The sequence below is a fragment of the Natator depressus genome, chromosome 1, assembly GCF_965152275.1.
Source record: "Natator depressus isolate rNatDep1 chromosome 1, rNatDep2.hap1, whole genome shotgun sequence".
NCBI classification, from domain to species: domain Eukaryota; kingdom Metazoa; phylum Chordata; order Testudines; family Cheloniidae; genus Natator; species Natator depressus.
Genome location: NC_134234.1, coordinates 48,591,234 through 48,611,354, shown reverse-complemented (window position 1 = coordinate 48,611,354; position 20,121 = coordinate 48,591,234). Strand labels below are relative to the sequence as shown.

Genomic DNA, 20,121 nt, shown 5'->3' with positions numbered 1-20,121 from the left:
AATGTAAAGTGGCAAAATCAAAACAGATTTTTCAGGCCACTGAAAAGGACCTGACAAACTCCATCTCCCTGCCTAACTTCAGCTTTCTACATCTCCTGCTTAATCAAGAGACGTCCAACAAAAGTTTACAAATATTTTTACAATGGCAAAAGATATCCTCCCCTTTAGTCTTGGTTCCTGAAAAGTAACCATACAATAACCTAGTTTCAATCGCTAGAACTATAACATGAACATTCATACATTATCTGTTAAACAGTGCAAAATTAATTCAGCAATGGACAACAAACGGTGCGTAATTAGTGCATCAAATGCAGAGAGCACAAAATGTTATAACAAGATACAGTTTCAAAAATATACCACAAACAGCACAGGAGCGCTGTGACTGTCTGAAGTACTGCTAGGTGAAAGACCATAGATCAGAAAGTAGACCAGAACAAGAGGGGGGAAAAATAATCTTTCCACTTTTAGAATATTGCCTGAAAATTAATCTATGAAGCACCATTGGGCTCTGGCTTTGTCAGTTGGCATCCTCACCTGTGACCAGAATCAACTGATGCCACTAAGCGAAGGATGAGAATTAAAGAGGGATGGGTCTGAATGTCTAACATTAAGAAATGAGCTCCGATACCAAAAGGTTACTCGAAACATATATGTGTAAAAAAGTCTGAACTGGAATATATGGAATTGACACCCAGGTATAGCTTTTTATTCCACCTAGGTGATACAGATTGCTGTTCCATTGAGCATCAGTAGTAGTGCCTCCTGGAAACACAAAAGTCACTATACTATATTAGCTGCTCTAGCATCAGGTGCAGAAAGAAAGGTTACTTATTTTACGGTAACTGGTGTTCTTCAACATGTGTGGTCGCTATGCGTATTAGACTGCAGGAATGCATGCGCCCCACATATCTGGCACCAGAAGATTCTTGCAAGCAGTGTCTGTTGGAGATCACCTGTGCCCCTATCCTCCTTGTGCCCCAAACCAAGGGCATAAGAGACAGTGTGGACCAACCGACTGCCTCTCCAGTACCTTTCTACCATGAAAAACCTTAGACAATGCTCTGTAGCAGAGGGAAAGGAGGGTGTATAGTGGAACACACACCTTACAGTAATTGGAGTTCTTAAAGACAAGTAACCTTTCTTTCTCTTGGTGATGGTCCCTATGTGTATTCCATTAAGGGTGATTCACAAGCAGTATTCATTGAGGAAAAGCATGCAAGGACCTCTGCTCTACCACTAATTGGAGCACTGCTCTGCAAAAAGCTGCATCAGCTGTAGAAGTCTGCACCAGGGCATAATGTCTTCTGAAAGTGTGAACAGAGCTCCACGTTGCCGCTTTACAAATTTCCAGGAAAGGAACTTCTTGGAGCAAGGCTACTGATGCAGACTGTGTTCTAGTCAAGCAGTCCCTTACCCGTCATGGGAGAGAGGTTGTCGTTAACTCGTAACAGAGTATGATGCAATCTGAAATCCATTTGGACAGGATTTAGGATGAATCACTTACAAGTTCCACAAAGGATATGAACAATCTAGGTGATTTCCTAAAGGACTTATTCCTTTGCAGGTAGAATGCCAAGAGTTGATGGACACCCAAATTGAAGCCATTTCTCCTCACTGGAGGCTTGCAGATTTGGGAAGAACACAGGTAAGAAACTAATCTGATTTAGATGGAATTCTGAGATCATCTTGGGGTTGAAATTTGGGTGTAATCTCAGGGATACATTGCCCCTATGGAAGACTGTGAAGGGAGATCAGTTTTAAGGACCTCCCGCTCACCTACTCTTCTGGCTGAAATAATGGCCAACAGAAAGACAAGCTACATTGATAGGTGGGCAAAGGAACATCTGGCTAAGGTTTCAAAGGGAGTCTTTGTTAATGCTGAGAAGACTCAACTGAGGTCCCAAATCAGGGTAAGATTTCAGTATTGTAAGAAAGGTTCTAATGATATGCCCTTTACAAAATGTACAGGATGGGTGAAAAGTAAGTGGTTGTCAACTGCACAGTGACAGATGCTGATAGCTCCCTACGGATGCACTTAGCTGTTAAGAAATAGACCAATGACTTTAAAGAGAGGAGATATTCCAAGATGATAGGGATATCAGAATCCTCTGGTGTTAACCAACAATACTGACACCAAATACAAAACCTTTTCCACTTTGCCACGTAGCACTTTTTTGTGGATTCCTTCCCTACAACTGTTATAGATGGATTGAACTGCTTCTGACCATGTCTTTTCTAGGTTTGTTGCCCAAACAAATGAATACCAGGTGTTTAGGTGGATGGATGCAGGATTGGAATGACTGCTCTTGCCTTTGTCTTGGATCAACAGGTCTGGAAAGAGCTGGATATGGATGCATGAATGCGCTGACATCTGGAGAATGATGGGAAACCAGAATTGTCTATGCCACCTGGGAACAAATCAGGATCACCAATGCTCCCTCTTGCTTGTTCTCTCTTACAATCTAAGGTAAAAGTAGAATAGGTGGGAAAGCTTGTGTTAGTTGCCCTGACAATGGAACCAGAAATTTCTCTCCTCTACAGCCCTGACCTTGAGCTCCTCTGGAACAGAAGGCTAGACATTTCTTGTTCTCCTGAGATGCAAACAAGGCCCAAAATGGGGACCTTCATTGTCTAAGTACATTCTGAACCACCCAAATTGTGTATTTCCCATTCATGGTCCCAGGCAAGTGCCTGCTGAGGCTGTCTGCTAACTTGTGTATCCCTGTTAGATGCATTGCTGAGATGACCATCTGGTGATAAATACATCAGTTCCAAAGATTGACTGCTTGTATACAAAGATGGGTGGACCTTGCTTCCCCTTGTTTGTTGATGTAGAACACTGCTGGTACATTGTTTGACTTGACTTGGACATTCAGGATTCGAATGAACAGAAGAAATCATTGGTCGGCCTTGTGAACTGCTATAGCTCCAGGAGATTTATGTACCTTTGGGACTCTTGTAGGGGAGGGTTTCATGTAACTTGGGCTACATGTTCATCTAGATGGGCTCTCCATACTATCAAAGAAGCATCTATGATCAGTCTCTTTGCAGTTGGAGGCGGTACAAAGGGCTCCCACAAGTGCGCACAGCCTCGTTGCTCTCCTACCATGAAAGGGAAGCTCGCACTCTTGGGCGGGGAGCAAGATTAATCTGTCTAGAATGTGTTTGCTCAGCATACAGACTGCCCTTTACCAAGGCTGCAGACAGCGATGGTGAAGTCTCATGAAGGATATCACATAAGTAACTGATGCCATAGAGAGATGAGGCACGTGCAAACTGATGTCTATGGACTCAGCTGAAGCTGAGTGACTAGATCTTTTATGGATTGGAGTCTGTTCTGAGGTGGGTAAACTTTGGCATTGAGAGTCCAGCATCATCCTGATAAAGATCTATATAGTCTATGCTGGAACTAAAATGGACTTTTTAATGTTTACTTTAAGTCTCAATGAACACAGAAGATTAAGTACAATGTTGCTGAGGCAGTGAAAAGCTGATGAGTCCCAGCAGTAGAAGTGGGCTACCACTATCAACAACACTTTTGTGAATATACTTGCAACTGTCAAAAGGCCCAAGGGGAGCACTCTGTATTGGTTATGATCTACAGTGAATCTCAGGAATCTTGTGTGCAAGATGGATGTTTTCATCCTTTAAACTTACAACTGAGAAACCACTGTCCTTGATCAGTGAGGGAGTTATTGAGGGCCAGGGTGACCATCCTGAACTTTAATCGCTGGATGAAAATATTCAAGCATATGAGATTTAAGGTGGGTTTCCATCCTCCTTTCTTTTTGGGGATGAAGAAGTATTTTGGAGTAAAATACCTTCCTCCTGTGTTGCGTCTGGTTCTATTGTTCCCAGATGATGCAGGGAGTATTCTTCTAACCCTCTCCTGAGAGGAGTCCCTGAAGAGAGACAGGGAAGAAGGTTTGGAGGGGAAAAGGAAAGAAATTCTACAGTGTTGCCAGTACAGATGATCTCCAGGACTCATTCGTCAGTCATTAAAAGATGCCAAGCTTGGCAAAAATGAGCTAGGCAGCTACCTAATTGGGTGCTGGAGTCCTGAACAGATAGCTCTGGTAGCTGGATTGATTTGCAGCTCTCAAAGATCCTGTCAGAAGTGCTTTCTCATGGGAGGTTGGGATTGGAAGGAGGGTTAAGGGGGAACATTATGCTTGCTCTACTGAACCCTCTGCCGCTTCCCAGGTGGCTTGTAACCCTTTTCATAAAAGGGTTGAGGAGCTGGTCACTGCTTCTACGGTTGCGAACTGGAATGGTATTTCTCCATGGCTCTGAAGTGTAGCTAGCCAGTGAGTGAAGGACTGCCCGTTAGTCCTTAAGGGAATATAACAACTCATCTGTCTTTTCACTGAACAAACTGTTTCCCGCAAAGGGCAGATTTTCCTTCTTGGATTGGACTTCTTTGGGAAATCTGCAGGATTGGGGCCACAATGACCAAAAGATTACTATAAACCAGGGGCGGGCAAACTTTTTGGCCTGAGGGCCACACTGGTTTTCCAAAATTGTATGGAGCGCCAGTTAGGGGAGGCTGTGCCTCCCCAAACAGCCAGGCATGGCCCGCCCCCCGGGACTCCTGCCCCATCCATCCCTTCCTGTCCCCTGACTGCCCCCGGAACCCCTGCCCGACTGCCCCCCGCCGCCCCATCCAACCCCCTCTCTCCTTCCTGACTGCACCCCCAGGACCCCTGCCCCCATTCAACCGCCCTGTTCCTCACCCTCTGACCGCCCCAACCCCTAGCAATACCCTCGCCCCCTGACAACCACCCGAACTCCCATGCCCTCTATCCAACCCCCCCGCTCTTTGCCCCCCTACAGCGCTGCCTGGAGCACTGGTGGTGCTACAGCCGCGCTGCCCAGAGCGCCAGGACAGGCAGCCATGCCGCCATGCAGCACAGAGCACTGGGTCAGGCCACAGCTCTGCAACTGTGTTGCGCAGCAAGAGCTTGCAGCCCTGCCACCCAGAGCATTGCGTCAGTGGTGCAGTGAGCTGAGGCTGCAGGGAAGAGGGAACAGCAGGGAAAGGGCCGGTGGCTAGCCTCCCGGGTCAGGAGCTCAGGGGCTGAGCAGGAGGGTCCCGGGGGCCATGTAGTTTGCTCATCTCTGCTATAAACACTGCCAGCCAGTGGGAGGCTGCATCCGCTGTATTGCCTGAGGTCTGAAGGGAAGATCTAGCCAGCAGTTTGCCCTCTGTGATGAGCACTTTGAACTGCAGCCTATCCTCCTGGAGGAATGCGCCAGTGAATTCTCAAGCCTAGTATAATTAATGTGGTGATACTCTGACATTAGTGCCTGATAAGATTTTACTTCAACCAGCTTCCCATTCTGCATAGCAAATTTTCTCTCAGAGGTCTAAATGTTTAACTTTTCTACTAGAAGGAGTGCATCTCAGCTGACACTGCCTGCCTCTTTCAGTGAAGCTTGAATTACTAATGAATTCAGAGCAGGGTGCGTAAATAAAATTCTGCTCCTCTAGCTGGCACAAAGTACCTCTCCATTTTTTTCCCCCAGGAGTAGAGGTACACATGGCCAGGGTGTTGCAGACCATATTGGCCACTTCTAAGACTGCCTCCTTAATGGGAAATGCCACTTTGCTGGGGCCAACACTTTGGGGAACATCCAGAAGTTTAAGAGAAGTGTCCAACATTTTCTCCAGAGGGATCTGGAATGTGCCTGTGATCCTCCTTAGTAGGTCTTGAAATTGTCTTTAGTCATCAGCTGGCGAAGATGAGACTGGTGCAACCACAGTCTGGGGATGATGACGATAACACCAACAGAGGGGTGGTTCTCTTGGATCCAGTTCTTCCTCTTCCTCCATTAATTCCTGAGGAGGTTCAGGCTCCTCTCTGGGAGTGAAGGGTAGTCTGGATTCATGATAGGATCATAAAGACTTGGATATAATGTGCATGGGTCCCACAAGCCTCAATAAGGTCAGTGCAAGTGGTCAAAAGGAAATTGAGGTGGTCCCCAGGGACTAGTGTACCACTGGTACTGAGGTGCATGATCTCTCCTATGCAACAGGGATGGTGTCCAAGAGGCTCTAGATCCTCTGTCTGGACTGATCCCATGACCCAATGGGAGTGGACATGCTCTCCCACTAACACCCGACTTGCCAAAGAAAAAGGTTGCTTCTCACTCCAAGGGCAATGCTGTCAATACCAGGTGCATTGTTATGCCCCAGCTAGTAGAGGTTATCAGTGAACAACTATCCCTTGTTTGTATGCATTAGATAAATAGTATGGGGACTTCCCTGGTCATGATCAGTTCTGATAGGATTGGAATTCCGGGTTCAGAAGGATAGCAATGCCCTTAGGGATGGTGTAACTATCCCCAGATGGAAGGGGGTGGAATTTACTCCTTTCCACACGACTGGCAGTGTAGGCCTTGTGCCTGTCTTACCATGGTGTGATGGTACCATTGGTGCAGGAGGCATCCACTTCTGTTTCTCTCTTGCCGGTACCAAGGATGGTCCTGCTCCTGCAGTTAGTGAAGTTTCAGGCGCTCTTGCTCTTCAGAACTGGGAGACTGATACCATGTTCCTTGTGCACTCCTGACGTGTCTGCACCAGGGTGAGGAGTCTCATCCAACATGGAAGATGGCAGAGAAGAGGTCCTCTTCTCGGATGAGGACCTGGATGGGGATTGCTCTCATTTCTTGTGAAAATGTTTCCTCTCTCTCATGCCACTGTTTGGAGAAGTCCTTACCTCTGCTCCCACTGGCCTCAGAGTCGGAGATCACCATCCTTGGAAGGGTGCTTCTCGGTGTTTCTGCCCAATGTACAGGAGGATATGCCAGGCCAGAGTTGGAACAGTATAGCACAATTCATCAAGAATTTCCAAAGCCTATACTCTTGGGCTTGACAGGCTCAGCTTGGGAAGGGTTGACTAATAGTGCACTTCAAGGGGATGTGAGCTTCTCTGAGGCACCTGATGTGGTCATTGCTCACTGGGAAGGCCAGAAGGCAGGAAATGCAGCTCTTAAACACTGGGATCTTGGGCATACTAGTCACCCCATACGAGGCTGGCCAGGGGCACATCGGGGGAGAACCCCAAGACCCTATTTACTAAAAACTATGCTTATTTAACTATAAAAACTATCTAAAATCTGTTTAGAAATATTTACTGTTCAACACAGAAGAAGCTAGCAAACACTGCCGATACTGAAGAGGTTCCACCTCAGACTATGGGCTGTTGGGGATTGGTCCTGCTTTGAGCAGGGGGTTGGACTAGATGACCTCCTGAGGTCCCTTCCAACCCTGATATTCTATAATTCCGTAGAAAGGAACTGAAGAAGCAGTTGGTGTAGGCCACCCCTTCTACTTTCAGTTTGGAGCATGAGTGGTGCAGGCATGGATCAACAAACTACCAACAAGAATCTTCCAGTTTCTGGCATGTGGAGCGCATGTGCACCCACAGTGGAATTCACATAGGGACCATCAATCAAAAAAAATTGCTGTTAGATGCGCTGGGAAGGGAAGGAAAGCAGGAAGTGCCAAAGAGGGTGGAGGAAAATGGCAAGGTAAAGTGTGGGGTTTATTTATTATTTTCAAACCTCAGAAGTAGATTAGAAGCCTAAGGGAAAAAAATGAAGCCACAGTCCTGCCTCGAAAGAGCTTACACTCTATAGGACACTATACGAGAAGGTCGTGAACAGACAAAAAAGCAGGGGAGGCAAAGTGATAGAAGGGACAAGAATCACAAAAGTAAGATTGTGGTTACTGAGTAAGGCATTTATGAATTTTGATGGTTCCATTAACTTTTAAATCCCACCCCCTTTTTTAAACTCGCATCTTGTAGGAAAAGTAGAAGAATTGAGTTTTTAGGACAAATCTGAAAACAGCAAGGAATGTGACTTGGTTAACAAGTTTGCAGAACGATTCTATGCACAGGGGAAGATGCATAGCAGGCACAGACGTGGGAATGTGAGAAAAATAAAGGTGACATGAAGGCTGGAACCAGTGAGAGAGTGGAATTGGTGAGGAAAGAATGCAGAAGGCCTATCGCAGGGGTGGGCAAACTTTTTGGCCTGAGGGCCACATCTGGGAATAGAAATTGTATGGCATACCATGAATGCTCACAAAATTGGGGTTGAGGGCTCTGGGGTAAGGAGAGAGTGAGGGCTCTTTTGGGGATGCGGGCTCTGGGGTAAAGCCAGAAAAGAGGAGTTCAGGGTGCGGGAGAGAAGTTCAGTCTGCAGGACGGGGCTCCAAGCTGGGGCGGGGTGCAGGCTCTGGGGTGGGGCTGGGGAGTTTGGGGTGTAGGAAGGTGCTGCAGTCTGGGACCGAGGGATGTGGAGGGGCATCGGGGCTGTGGAAAAGGGTGGGGACGCTCGGGGTGCAGGCTCCGGGCAGCGCTTACCTCAAGTGGCTTCCAGAAACAGCAACCATGACCCGTTTCCGGCTCCTACGTGAAGCCAAGGCCAGGCGGCTCTGCACACTGCCCCATCCGCAGATGCTGCCCCTGCGGCTCCCATTGGCCGCAGTTCCCAGCCAATGGGAGCTGCGAGGGTGGTGCTTTGGGCGGGGCAGCATGCAGCACGGAGCTCCCTGTCTGCCCCTACACATTGGAGCAGGGCCATGCCGCTGCTCCCGGGAGCCATGTGGAGAGGCCCCCAACCCTGCTCCCCGGCTGGAGCGCTGACTGGGGCCATGCCACAGCATATCTAACCAAAAAGGTCGGCCAAATCCCTTTCCTGAACAAGTTTTATAGCAATGAAGATCATGTATTCTTGTTTTATACACAACTTGGTTTTTTGTTCTATTTTTTAAAAATTAATGTATTAAACTTTCGTAAGGTCCTTAGTTGTGTATTTTCTGTTTGTTCTCATTCCAATTAGTGCCATTGCTACTTTCCTTTTAGTGCTTTAGTAGATTTTAAATATTAACTCTGTGCTAAGGACTCAAACATATATCTCAACTGCAGGCCCATCTGCTGTTCAGTCTCTCATACCTCTCTCAGTCTCTCTCATATATATTATCTTGGATGGCATGCCACTCTCTCAGGCTCAGTATAGCCAAAACCAAGTGATACGGTTGTTTTTGACTCTCTTCTTTTCCCTGTGGTCTGGTATGTAACCAAAGCCTGTCACTTTGTCCTCTACACATTTTAAAGTCCTCAAGACAGTGTTGAAAACAGGACACTGGACTTGATGCACCAGGATGGCTTATCTCATGTTTCCCCCTTCCTTCCAGTGCCAGTAGCCAAAATTTGTCCATGCCTTAATCATCTTCCTCCTTGACTAAAGTTCCTCCAGTCTTCTAGATACTCATTGTCCCCAACTATCAAAAACCCTGGTTGTTGGTTTGATCCTCATTTCATTGTGTATCACCTCCTTTTCCTTGCTTTTAAAATCCTACATCATTCACCACCTACCTCCCAATAGGTCAGGGGTGGGCAAACTATGGCCCCTCGGGCCAGATCTGGTCCACCAGCCATTTTAATCCAGCCCTCGAGCTCCTGCTGGGGAGTGGGGTCTGGGGCTTGCCCTGCTCCAGAGCTCCAGCCAGAGAGCAGGGTCCGGTGCCACTCATGCAGCTCCTGGAATGCCATATTATGTCCAATTCAGACTTTAAACTCCTGGAGGCAGAGAGCTGTACACTTTAACTCTGAAGAGCCATGAACATATACAGCACTGAATAAATACTAGAAAACTAAAAGCAGGGGAGGTAGAGTTGAGAAGTCATACTCTCTAGCCCGAGACTAAACGTCTACACTGCAATTAAACAGCCCCGTAGCCCGAATCAGCTGACACAGGCCAGCAGCAGTTGTTTAATTGCAATGTAGACATACCCTTAAGGTCTGCAGGATGAGAGCTTTTTTCTGCAGACCACAAAACAAGTCAGTATCACAAAGTGAACTTTGCATGGCTCATAAGAACCAAAGATCTCTCTAAAAATCACCATACCCCAGAGTATCTCTCTTACATTGCTACTTCAGCATTAAAATAAATTTGTTATCTAGCTGAAGTATGGCAAATAGATACTAGAAAAATCTTTTAGTTGCAATGAATATCAATTTTGTAATGCTCGTTCCACTGCTCTTACTATTAGACCACACTCCTTTATTACTTTTAGTTCCTCATAATATTCATCATTTCAACATATAAAAAACCCTGAATTTTCAGGATCATAAGAAACAAATTTAAAATTGAGAACAAGTTAGAATTGCAATCTGAATATTGAGAATGACTCTTCAAATTAATATTCTTAGTGATCTGAAGCCTTAGATTATTAGCATACATATTAGCTGATTCAGACAAGCACACATACACTCCTCTCTCTTCCCTCCACCCCATTTCCTTACATTAACGGCTAATGCACACAGCTGGTATTGTTCTAATGTGATGATTTCATGGTAACAAGGTTCCTGTGCCAGCTTCACAACAGCACTAGCAGCAGCCAGCCTCAGACGAGACATATCGGGTTTACTGAAAAACAAGCACAGAGGTAGATGGGTTAAATTAGTGCAAAATTATTTAATTATCTGTGTCATGGAATCACATCCCTCAAGTTTGAAACAATTTTTCTCCCATCACGCTGAAAAATGGCTCAGGTGGAACAGGGAGGAATTTGCATGGCCTTTGCTTTCTGTATGCAAAATAATTATGTAAGTAACTGAAAAGTAAAATTAGAACCTTGTAAATTAATACTTCTAGATGGGTAGAGATTCCATGAGAAGTTTACATAGTACCTCTGCTAACCTTGTGTTATTTGCTGTATGAAAGGGATTAGTTTCCAGATTCAGGACAGCATAATCACAGCCTACTTAGGGTACACCTATACACTTGGGCACATTTTCCCCAAGGGAATTAATGTCCTTTCTGATTTCCTCAAAGAGTTTCACATGAGGAAATGGTTGCAGTTTGCCTTATCATAATGCCTATGTACTCACGGATGTAGGACAATATGCATCATGTCCTCGTATATATACTAGGGCTAATGAAATCTCAGTATAAGGGCTAAAGCATTCTTTCTCCTATGAAGCCAGATAAAGGGATCTGGTGAGTCAAAACAATTATCTCTCAATATTTTAGGAGTACCAGTAATTGGTTTACATGCTCCTCTAAGTAGGCATTTGCTATTTTCCAAATATGGTTGGATTTTTGGTACATTGGGTGATACTATATTGACAAAGAGATCATAATAGTATCAAATAGTTTCCTCATCTTATCTTTGCAAATTGGTATTGACCCAATCTATATAAACTTAATCAGCAGTGCACAGAAGCCAGAATAAGATCAGGGCCCAACTGTGTTAGAGATTATACAAACACATGATAAGAGACAGTCCCAGCCCTTAAGAGTTCACAATCTGAATTAAAACAAGCCACAAGTGGTTGTAATAAGCAAATGAGTTAAGAATGTGTGGTGGTGGTGGTGGTGGTGGTGGGGGGGTAACAGGGGGAAGGGCCATGGGGATGAGGCTAACAGCAATCACACATGGGGTATTATACAGGAGAAGGCATTGTGAACAGAAATATGAGGATTTAAGAAAGGGGCTCTGATATAAGCCATATATTTGAAACTGCAGCAAAGTGAGACCAAATGGGTAGATAAGTTGTGGTACTGGAGTACTCAGTCTTAATTTTGTGAAGTTCTCTGTTGTACATAATCTAAAGACATGTCTTGAAAGCACTTGTAAAAATCAATGGCTTATAAACTTCAGTGTGAACTGACATTTTCTCTCATTCCACAGACTAATGTTTAAGTATGTCAAAAAGAAATCCTCTTCTGAATGCACAGCGTGTAAATGAAAGTCGTCTAACCCTCTCAACTTCTTCCAAGTCACATGGAGCTAAAGGATTCCTCTGAACAAAACAAACTCTTTCGCAATATTGGGTATCAAGCTGGAGCCCGGAGGCAGCATTATGCCTGAATCTATAAAGCACTAGCAGCCACCGAATGAATGATATATTTTTCTTTCATCCAACTGTTGGTTTTCCCCTGCTAGTTTCATTTTTCTGTAGGCTTTCATTCTAGATCAATGTGGATGGCATGGCCTTCAATATTCTTATTTCCAACATGCAGTTTTATGAGGGGTGGCTTTTGGGACCTACTGCCAGTCAGATCTCCAGCCCCACTGAATTACTCTTCAAATAGATTCTTGCCCTAGTATCAGTATTCTTAACAGCTATTTGCAGCAGCTGGTGTCCTGTGGTACTGCAATATCCTAGTGCTCTTTTCACAAATACTTAAGCAATACTGTATTTTTACATTTCATGCTTTCTTTAGATCAAAATAAGAACAGCGTGGTGTGGCAGCTTTAACTTAAATTGTTTTAGTTTAGCCTATTTCAATTTAGTCTCAAGCTTTTCTAAAGAAATATTTAAATTTAAAGGGTATTATCATCAAGGTGAATAAGCCAAAAATGTCATCTGTACACGTGCTAACATTGTATGCATAAAGGAGTATAGTTGCTATGTAGAAGATTTACCTGGAAGCTAAAAAAAATAAAGCACTGCAGCCAACTATCCAAAGAAACTATCTCTGAGAGAAATATCTAAGCAGTTGCAGTCTACCAAGTTTCTTCAGCCAACTGCCCCATGGTTTAAATGGGAGATGGCTGTGCCAAGTGTTTTCCATGTGGTGCTCTGACTGGAACCCAGTTCATACCTACATATGACAAAGTCTGGACTTCGCGACTTTCAGAGCATGCTGCAAGGCCCATTTTCCCTATCCTGTCTGTAAAGAAGTGGGGCGGTATAGGTGTATAAGTGAGAAGAGGGGGGATAGAAATCTTATTTATGGTGGATGGGAGATTCTCTTTCCAAGATAGGGACATTCTTGAGGAAGGTGACTGAGGAGGAAACCGACTTCAGTCGCAGAGTGTATGCATATTCTGGATGGATACTGTGAACCTGATAGCCGTGTCTGATACAGTTCGAGACCCATCTGGAGAGCCGCTGGGCTGATATTACTGTGCCTTTAGACCTATTTGCAATAGAAAGAAAGAACCTAGGAGATTTCCTAAAAGCCTTTGTCCTGTCCAGGTAGAAGGCCACAGCTCTCTTAACATCTAGCATGTGAAGTATGGCCTCTCTGTTATTGTGGTGAGGCTTAACATAAAATGTCGGGAGGTGAATCGGTTGATTTATGTGAAAAGATGAGGTCACTTTGGACATGACCTTTGGGTGTGGCCTGAGAGTAACCTTTTTGTGAAAGAAGACTAATAGGGGAGTGCGCCCACAAGCACCGTTATCTCCCCTATTCTCCTTGCCGAGGTGAGGGCAACTAGAAATGTGGTCTTCATTGACCAGTTTGTGAGTGAATGGGTGGCCATAAGTTCAAAGACCAGTCCAGTCAGGCTCTTAAAAACTAAGTTCAGGTCCCATGTTGAGATGGGATATATGGGTTGGGGAAAGAGGTTTGCTATGCCCTTCAGGAACCTCTTTGTATGAGGTGTGAGAAAACCGAGTATCCCTCTGTTTGTTGATGGAAAGTCACTAGGGCCGCCAGGTTTACTTTGAGTGAACTGAGAGAGAGCCCTGACTTATTGAGAGTCCGTATATAGTCTAATACAGCAGGGAGAGTAACAGATGCCAGGGTAATTTGCCTGGAATTGCACCTAACTTGAAACCTGGTCCAGTTTTCTAGGTAATTACGACAGGGAGCCGATTTCCTACTGTTTATAAACACTTCCTGTACATCCTAGAACAGGAGCTCTGTGTGTGTTGGAACCATGAAGGAGCCAGGCTTTGAGCCGGAGTATCCATAGGTTTAGATGGAGAGTGCGTACTTTGTTCTGCAACAGAAGGTAAGGACTGAGTTGAAGAGGGATTTGTGGACACACTGCCAGCCGTGACAGGTATGAATACCATGTCTGTCTTGACCAGGTGAAAGCAATCAGTATGTCGTTTGCTTTTTCTCTTTTTATTTTTAAAAGGACCTTCAAGAGCAGAGGGAACGGGCGAAGCCGTATAGAAAGCCCTCATCCCGTGGAAGAAGGAGAGCATCCCCTAACAAGTGCTGTCCAAAGTCTGTCCTGGAGCAGTAACATGGGCATTTCTTGTTCAGGTAAGTGTCAAAGAAACCTATCATCAGTGTCCCTCATTGACAGAATATGCTGTGAAATACAGTTGGGCTCATTTCCCACTTGTGGTCATGTGAGAACTTGCAACTGAGACAGTCTGCTGTTGTGTTCTCCACTCCCGGTAGATAGGCCGCTGATATTACAAAATTGTGGGAAATGCACCAGTTCCATGGTTTTAGTGCTTTTGCGCAGAGGGCGGATGATCTGGCATCCCACTGGATGATTTATGCAGTACATGCATGCAATGTTGTCTGTCATGACCTTCATGTGTGTACCTCTGATCAGTGGAAGAAAGCAAGCACAAGCATTCCTGACCGCTCTGAGTTCAAGGGGGTTGATGTGGAGAGTTGCCTCCGCGGGTGACCATTTGCTGTGAATCATGAGGTTGTTGAGATGGGCACTCTATGAGGGATATATCCATAGTGAGAAGTATCGGGGGAAAGGGGGAATGGCGTAAATGGGAGCCCTGTGCAAATGTCTGCTGGGTCTTTCCACCAATCCAGGGAGTGTTTGACCCTAGAAGGCATAGAGAGAGGTTTGTTTAAACAGTCTTTGTTTGGCTTGAAAAACCGAGGTGAACCACATCTACAGGCACCTCATGTGAAGTCTGGCATGAGATATTACGAACATGCCAGCCGCCATGTGCCCCAGAAACTGGAGGCAATGTCTGGTCGATGTTTGAGAGCTGGTTTGCATTGTCCCTAAAAGCACTGTCAGGCTGTGAAATCTGTGCTGTGGAAGGAGCGCCCTTGCTTGCAGTGAATAGAGATGGGCCCCTACAAATTCCAAGCATTGTATTGAAGTTAGGGGCGATTTTTGGACATTGATTTGTAGACCCAGTTTCATAAATAGGTCCATAGTTCCATAGGTGGCCCGTAGAGCTTTTTCAAAGGAGCAGGCCCTGAAGAGACAGTTGTCTAAGTATGGGCAGATGATGATCCTGAGTATGTAGGTGGGACAGCATTACGGAGAGGACCTTGGAGAATACTGTGGGAGACAATGAGAAGCCAAAAGGGAGTACTCTGAACTTGTAATGGTCCTGACCCGGAGTAAATGGGAGGAATCATCTGTGGGACAGCAGGACTGATATATGGAAATACGTGCCCTGGAGAGTGAGGGCCGAGAACCAATCTCCCATTCCAAAGACGGAACAGGGATGCTACTTATGCGACCACACTGAATTTTTGAGCCTTGATGTATTTGTTCAATGCTTCGAGGTCCTGTATGGGTCTCCCACCTCCCCTTTTCCTGGGGATCAGAAAATATTGAGAGTGAAACCCTTTTCCCCAGAGATGAAGTGGTTCTATGGCTCCTAGACAGAGGAGGTGATCTGTCTCCTGTTGTAACAGTCTCTTTTGAGAAGGGTCCCTAAAGAGGGACAGGGAAGGGAGGTTGGGGGAAAGGAAAGAGGTGAAATGGACCAAATACCCACGGGAGATCATTTCCAAAACCCATCTGCTGGATGTTGTGTGTTCCCAGTAGGGGAAGAACAGAGTAATGCAGCATCCAAAGGGATGCAAGGGGTTGGAAAGTGGCAGCTGTTGTTGAAGGGAGTGATCTCCTGGGGTCTTGACCAAGGCATCAAAACTGATTTTTTGAGGTGGAAGATTGCGATGCTGAGGATTGAGGGCCTGATGGTTTGCACCTCTGAAACTTGGAGCTTTTTCTCTGTGGTTCATAATAGTGTTGTGGTGGGAACTGTGGTGTACACAGTTTGTGAGTAAGGGGAGGTCTTAGACAGTCACCTGAACCTCCTTCAGGAAACCTGAAATATGCAACCACAAAGCTCATCACATCACGACTGTCGTTGATGTGGCTGATACAGCAGTCCAGTGCTGTCTGGAGCATTGTTTTGGCCACCGACTACCCCTCGTTGATAATGGCTTGGAATTGTTCTCATTGTGACTTCACTAGATTATCAATAAAGGCATTGAATTTAGCATGCTTCATATTGTCATATCTTGCTGCTAGGGCCTGGTAGTTTGCAATTATGAATTGCAAAGTAGCAGAAGAGTAGGCCTGCCTCCCAAATAAGTCAAGGCGCTTTCAATCCCAATCATAAGAGGTGGATTTGGAATGATGTTAGCGGCCACAGAAGTTCACTGCGTTAATCACAGTGCAATTAGGCAGAGGGTGGGAGAAAAGAAATTCCATGTTCTGGGGGTGTATGTGGGTGTGTACACACATAGTACTTTTTATCAGCCCTTTTACATGTCCGTGTGGCCAATGCTGACATTTGCCATATGAGCTAGCTGCATCCAAAAGGGCCTTGCTGATAGGGAGGGCTATCCTCGAGGAGGAGGATGTATGTAAAATATCTAGCAGCTTATGGTGACTGTGTTACCGCCTCTACTGGTATTTGCCACCCTCTTCATAAGGTCTTGGAAGAGCTTAAAATTGTCTGCCACAGATAACGAAGGGGGCATAAACATCTCTTCTGGAGGGGAGGAAGAGATGTTAGAATGTGGTGTAACATCCTCCTCAAGTCCCACTTCCTGCTCCTCCAGGATCTCCTCAGGAGGTTCTGACGCTCTAGATGCGGTGGTTGTGGTAGAATGCCTCAGAGTCTCTCAGTGCGTGACACCAGACACCCGGGAAGGCATGATGCCTAGAGGCCACCCATGGATCCAGTAGGGCCACTGGGAAAGGCATGGGAGGCTGAGCCCATGGATGGTCATGGTAGCAAGAAGTAGAAGGAGTGATGAAAGAGAACCTCCTCCTGGTCACTGTCCAAATCTCCACTGAAAAGTGGTGGAGCTGACATGGAAACTGGAGGTGCACAGCTCAGTGCTGGTGGTAAGCCTTCGGCCCGAGATTTGCTCAGTACCAGGGCTGTGGTACCAAGTAGAGGAGACTCTGGTACCTCAGGTACCATAAGGTCCTTAGAGAATCTAAACTCCTGTGGTGCCACAGTAATATCTACCATCAGTGGTTGTTGGTGTTGAGTTGCTGGTGCCAAAGGGACTGGAGGCCTTGGCCGCAGCAAGCGGTCTGATGATGGCTGCCTTGCAGTTGCCTGTGCCGGGGGCTTCTGTAGCAGAGCTGTCTGCCCAGAGGTGGTACAGTCTAAGTCCCTGTCCCTGACCAGCAGTACTGCTGCTTTGGTGCCTGGGCCCACAGGGTCCTCAGGCTTACCAAAGGTGTCTACTGCAGAGGTCCCACCCAATCTGTGAGTACTGTGTTTACACGCTTTTGATACCAAGGAGACTGAATATGCTGGGTGGCAGCTGGGCTCCCGGGAGGGGGATTGTGGCTGAGTGAGAGCCCGGGCTCTCAGCCCCCAACATTGCCCCTGTTAAGTCAATGCAAGCGCTCCTGGTGAAGGCACAGACAGAAGGAGGGTAGTGGGGACATGGAAAACCACAGTAATTACTGTGGTGGCTGTTTGTCGACTTAAGTCTACTTAAATTTGTAGTGTAGGCATGCCCTAAGAAAAGAATAAAAGCACTAAAAACCAGAGAGCACCACATTTCTGAATAAGTAAAGTATCTGTGAACGGACTGCTAATCACTCCATCTCTAGCCAGGGGCGGCTGAAAAGGAACTGAGTGTGTTTCTCCCCTCAAGGCAGAGCACGAGGACATGAGCGTGCATGTGGGGGCCGAATGGACACTGCTACAAAGATTTCCGATCAGAAGCGCAGGAACGCACATATGCCTAAAGTGGAGCACGCAGGAACACTACTCGAAGAAGAATTATTACTACTTAATTCCTTCACGGACTGACTTCTATTTATGGGTCTTGTGATAGTATTTAAATTTAAGAGTGTTATGATTATTTACAAGTTATACTGAAATGGAATTCTCAACTTGAGTGCAGTGACTATAAAGTTAATGCATAACTACAAAATGCTCTATTTTGCAATTCCCTACCCTCAGGACTGGTTTGGTGTTTGATTTGCATAATGATTGTACAGTCATTTGACTATATACCAAACATGGCTATCTCTTTATTCTGACTACTGTAATCCCTCTCTTCTCCCCATTGGTTTCTGTAAACAGAATTTTCAACGTTTGCCAAGAACAATGATGGTGAACTCGGCTCCTCACTTATACTTGAAGGAAGATTAAGAAGTTTACACAAAAATAAACATTAGCAGTCAAAGCAAATGGGCTAACAGCCAGATGAAACAAATTGTTAAAAACCAATCTTCTTTACTTATTTCCCTCTTCCCCTTCATCCTTATCTCCCTTCCTAAAAGGCAGAGTGCCTTCAACTAGCCATAAAGTGCACCACAAGGTAAGATTTTTAAAAATTTTTTTGTTTAAAGTCAGTTTAGAAGGAGAAAAAGGAGAAATTGTGCAATTTTTCCTTTCAGTATGAAAAGTAGTTCAGAGTGGAAGGATGAGAGAAAAAGTAGAGGAAAAAGCATAACTTTTTACTATGATTTTGCATTATATTTATAGTAACAAAATAACTTTGAAGTTCTTTGGACTTTTTATCTGGGAATATAAAGTATAACATATATCGATACATCCTAAATGCCCTTAAATTCTTCTCCATACAGTGCGCATTGCCCCTTCTAAGTTACTGAAACTGTTGAGCAATTGTACTGTCCAAATAGATGGTTGCACTTAATTGCCGATGGCATACCTAATTTTTCCCTGTTCTGTCAAGTCTCCATCACTGTGCAATATTGTTGTTAGCAATCTCAGAGTAGAGGTTCCTGATTTACTGTGGTTATTCTTCATTCCTAGCAACCATCGAACCATCATCTTCATGGCCTGGATCTGAAAGAAATGTTCACAAGTAGTATGTTAATTGCACTCTGCAAACAAAATTTTGAAATAATCTCTATAGTAGCCTAATCATTTAGCAATATAATCTTCTCAAATGCTTTAATTAGGTAGAGAACATATTCCTCACAAGCATGTGACACATGCATTCATCATCATTGCAACATGCATAGTTCCTAAAATTTCTGAAATGTAAATAAACCTTACTAGTTTTCACGAAATAAAGCAATTTTTCATTGAAAGGTACAATAACAAAATTATACAACATTTACTATTGTAAGTAAACATCTGCTACAGAACATGGCTAATCAAGCCTTCCACCACAAACATTCACATCCGCTGTCCTGTGACACCACATAATATTTATTTTGAAATACATGATAAAAGTATTACTATTAAACTTTGGAACTCACAGGACAACCACTATAAATAATCCAATCATCATTTATTTTGTTTTTATGCATATGAAGAGCAGAATTAATATCTTATTTGTGCATAGAGATCTAAGATGTTGAGCAGATTCCCACACTATTGTCCCTCTTGCTGCTCCGATGACGTCACTATAATTTTCCGTTTTCCTCCCTCACTACATATTTAGCCCTCTGTTAAAATCACTTTTTTTTATACCTACCTGTGGGATTTTGTCACCTGCCCCCTTTGAACCTAGTTTAAAGCCCTCATCCCTAGGTTGGTGAGTCAGTGTGTGAAGATATTCTTCCCCTTCTTGGTCAGATGGACCCCATCTCTTCCCAGGAGTCGTCCTGTTCAGAACAGGACCCCATGGTCAAAGAAGCCAAAGCCCTTCTGTAGGCAACATCTGTGCAGCCATGCATTTATCTCCAGGATGCATGTGTCCCTGAACTGGCCCTTACCCTCAACCAGGAGGATGGACTGAGGGAACTGGGATTGTTTAGTCTGCAGAAGAGAAGAATGAGGGGGGATTTGATAGCTGCTTTCAACTACCTGAGAGAGGATGGTTCTAGACTATTCTCTGTGGTAGAAGAGGACAGGACAAGGAATAATGGTCTCAAGTTGCAGTGGGGGAGGTTTAGGTTGGATATTAGGAAAAACTTTTTCACTAGGAGGGTGGTGAAACACTGGAATGCATTACCTAGGGAGGTGGTAGAATCTCCTTCCTTAGAAATTTTTAAGGTCAGGCTTGACAAAGCCCTGGCTGGGATGATTTAATTGGGGATTGGTCCTGCTTTGAGCAGGGGGTTGGACTAGATGACCTCCTGAGGTCCCTTCCAACCCTGATATTCTATGATTCTATGACTGGACTGCCACCTTTGCTCCCAAATCCTTCACCCTCACTCCCAGAGCCCTGTAGTCCTGCTGATCTGCT

At 45.0% G+C, this 20,121-nt stretch overlaps 1 protein-coding gene across 3 annotated transcripts in view; it reads right to left on the bottom strand.

Moving 5' to 3' along the window:
- PDS5B (PDS5 cohesin associated factor B) overlaps positions 1–20,121 on the bottom strand; it is a 265,363-nt gene that overhangs the window by 47,493 nt on the left and 197,749 nt on the right. For all 3 annotated transcript variants that reach the window (XM_074959450.1, XM_074959431.1, XM_074959440.1), the window contains exons 23-24: positions 18,634–18,770; positions 10,317–10,440 (exon numbers count right to left, since the gene is read on the bottom strand). In XM_074959450.1, coding sequence (XP_074815551.1) covers positions 10,317–10,440; positions 18,634–18,770 — 261 coding nt within the window. The remainder of the gene's footprint in view (positions 1–10,316; positions 10,441–18,633; positions 18,771–20,121) is intronic.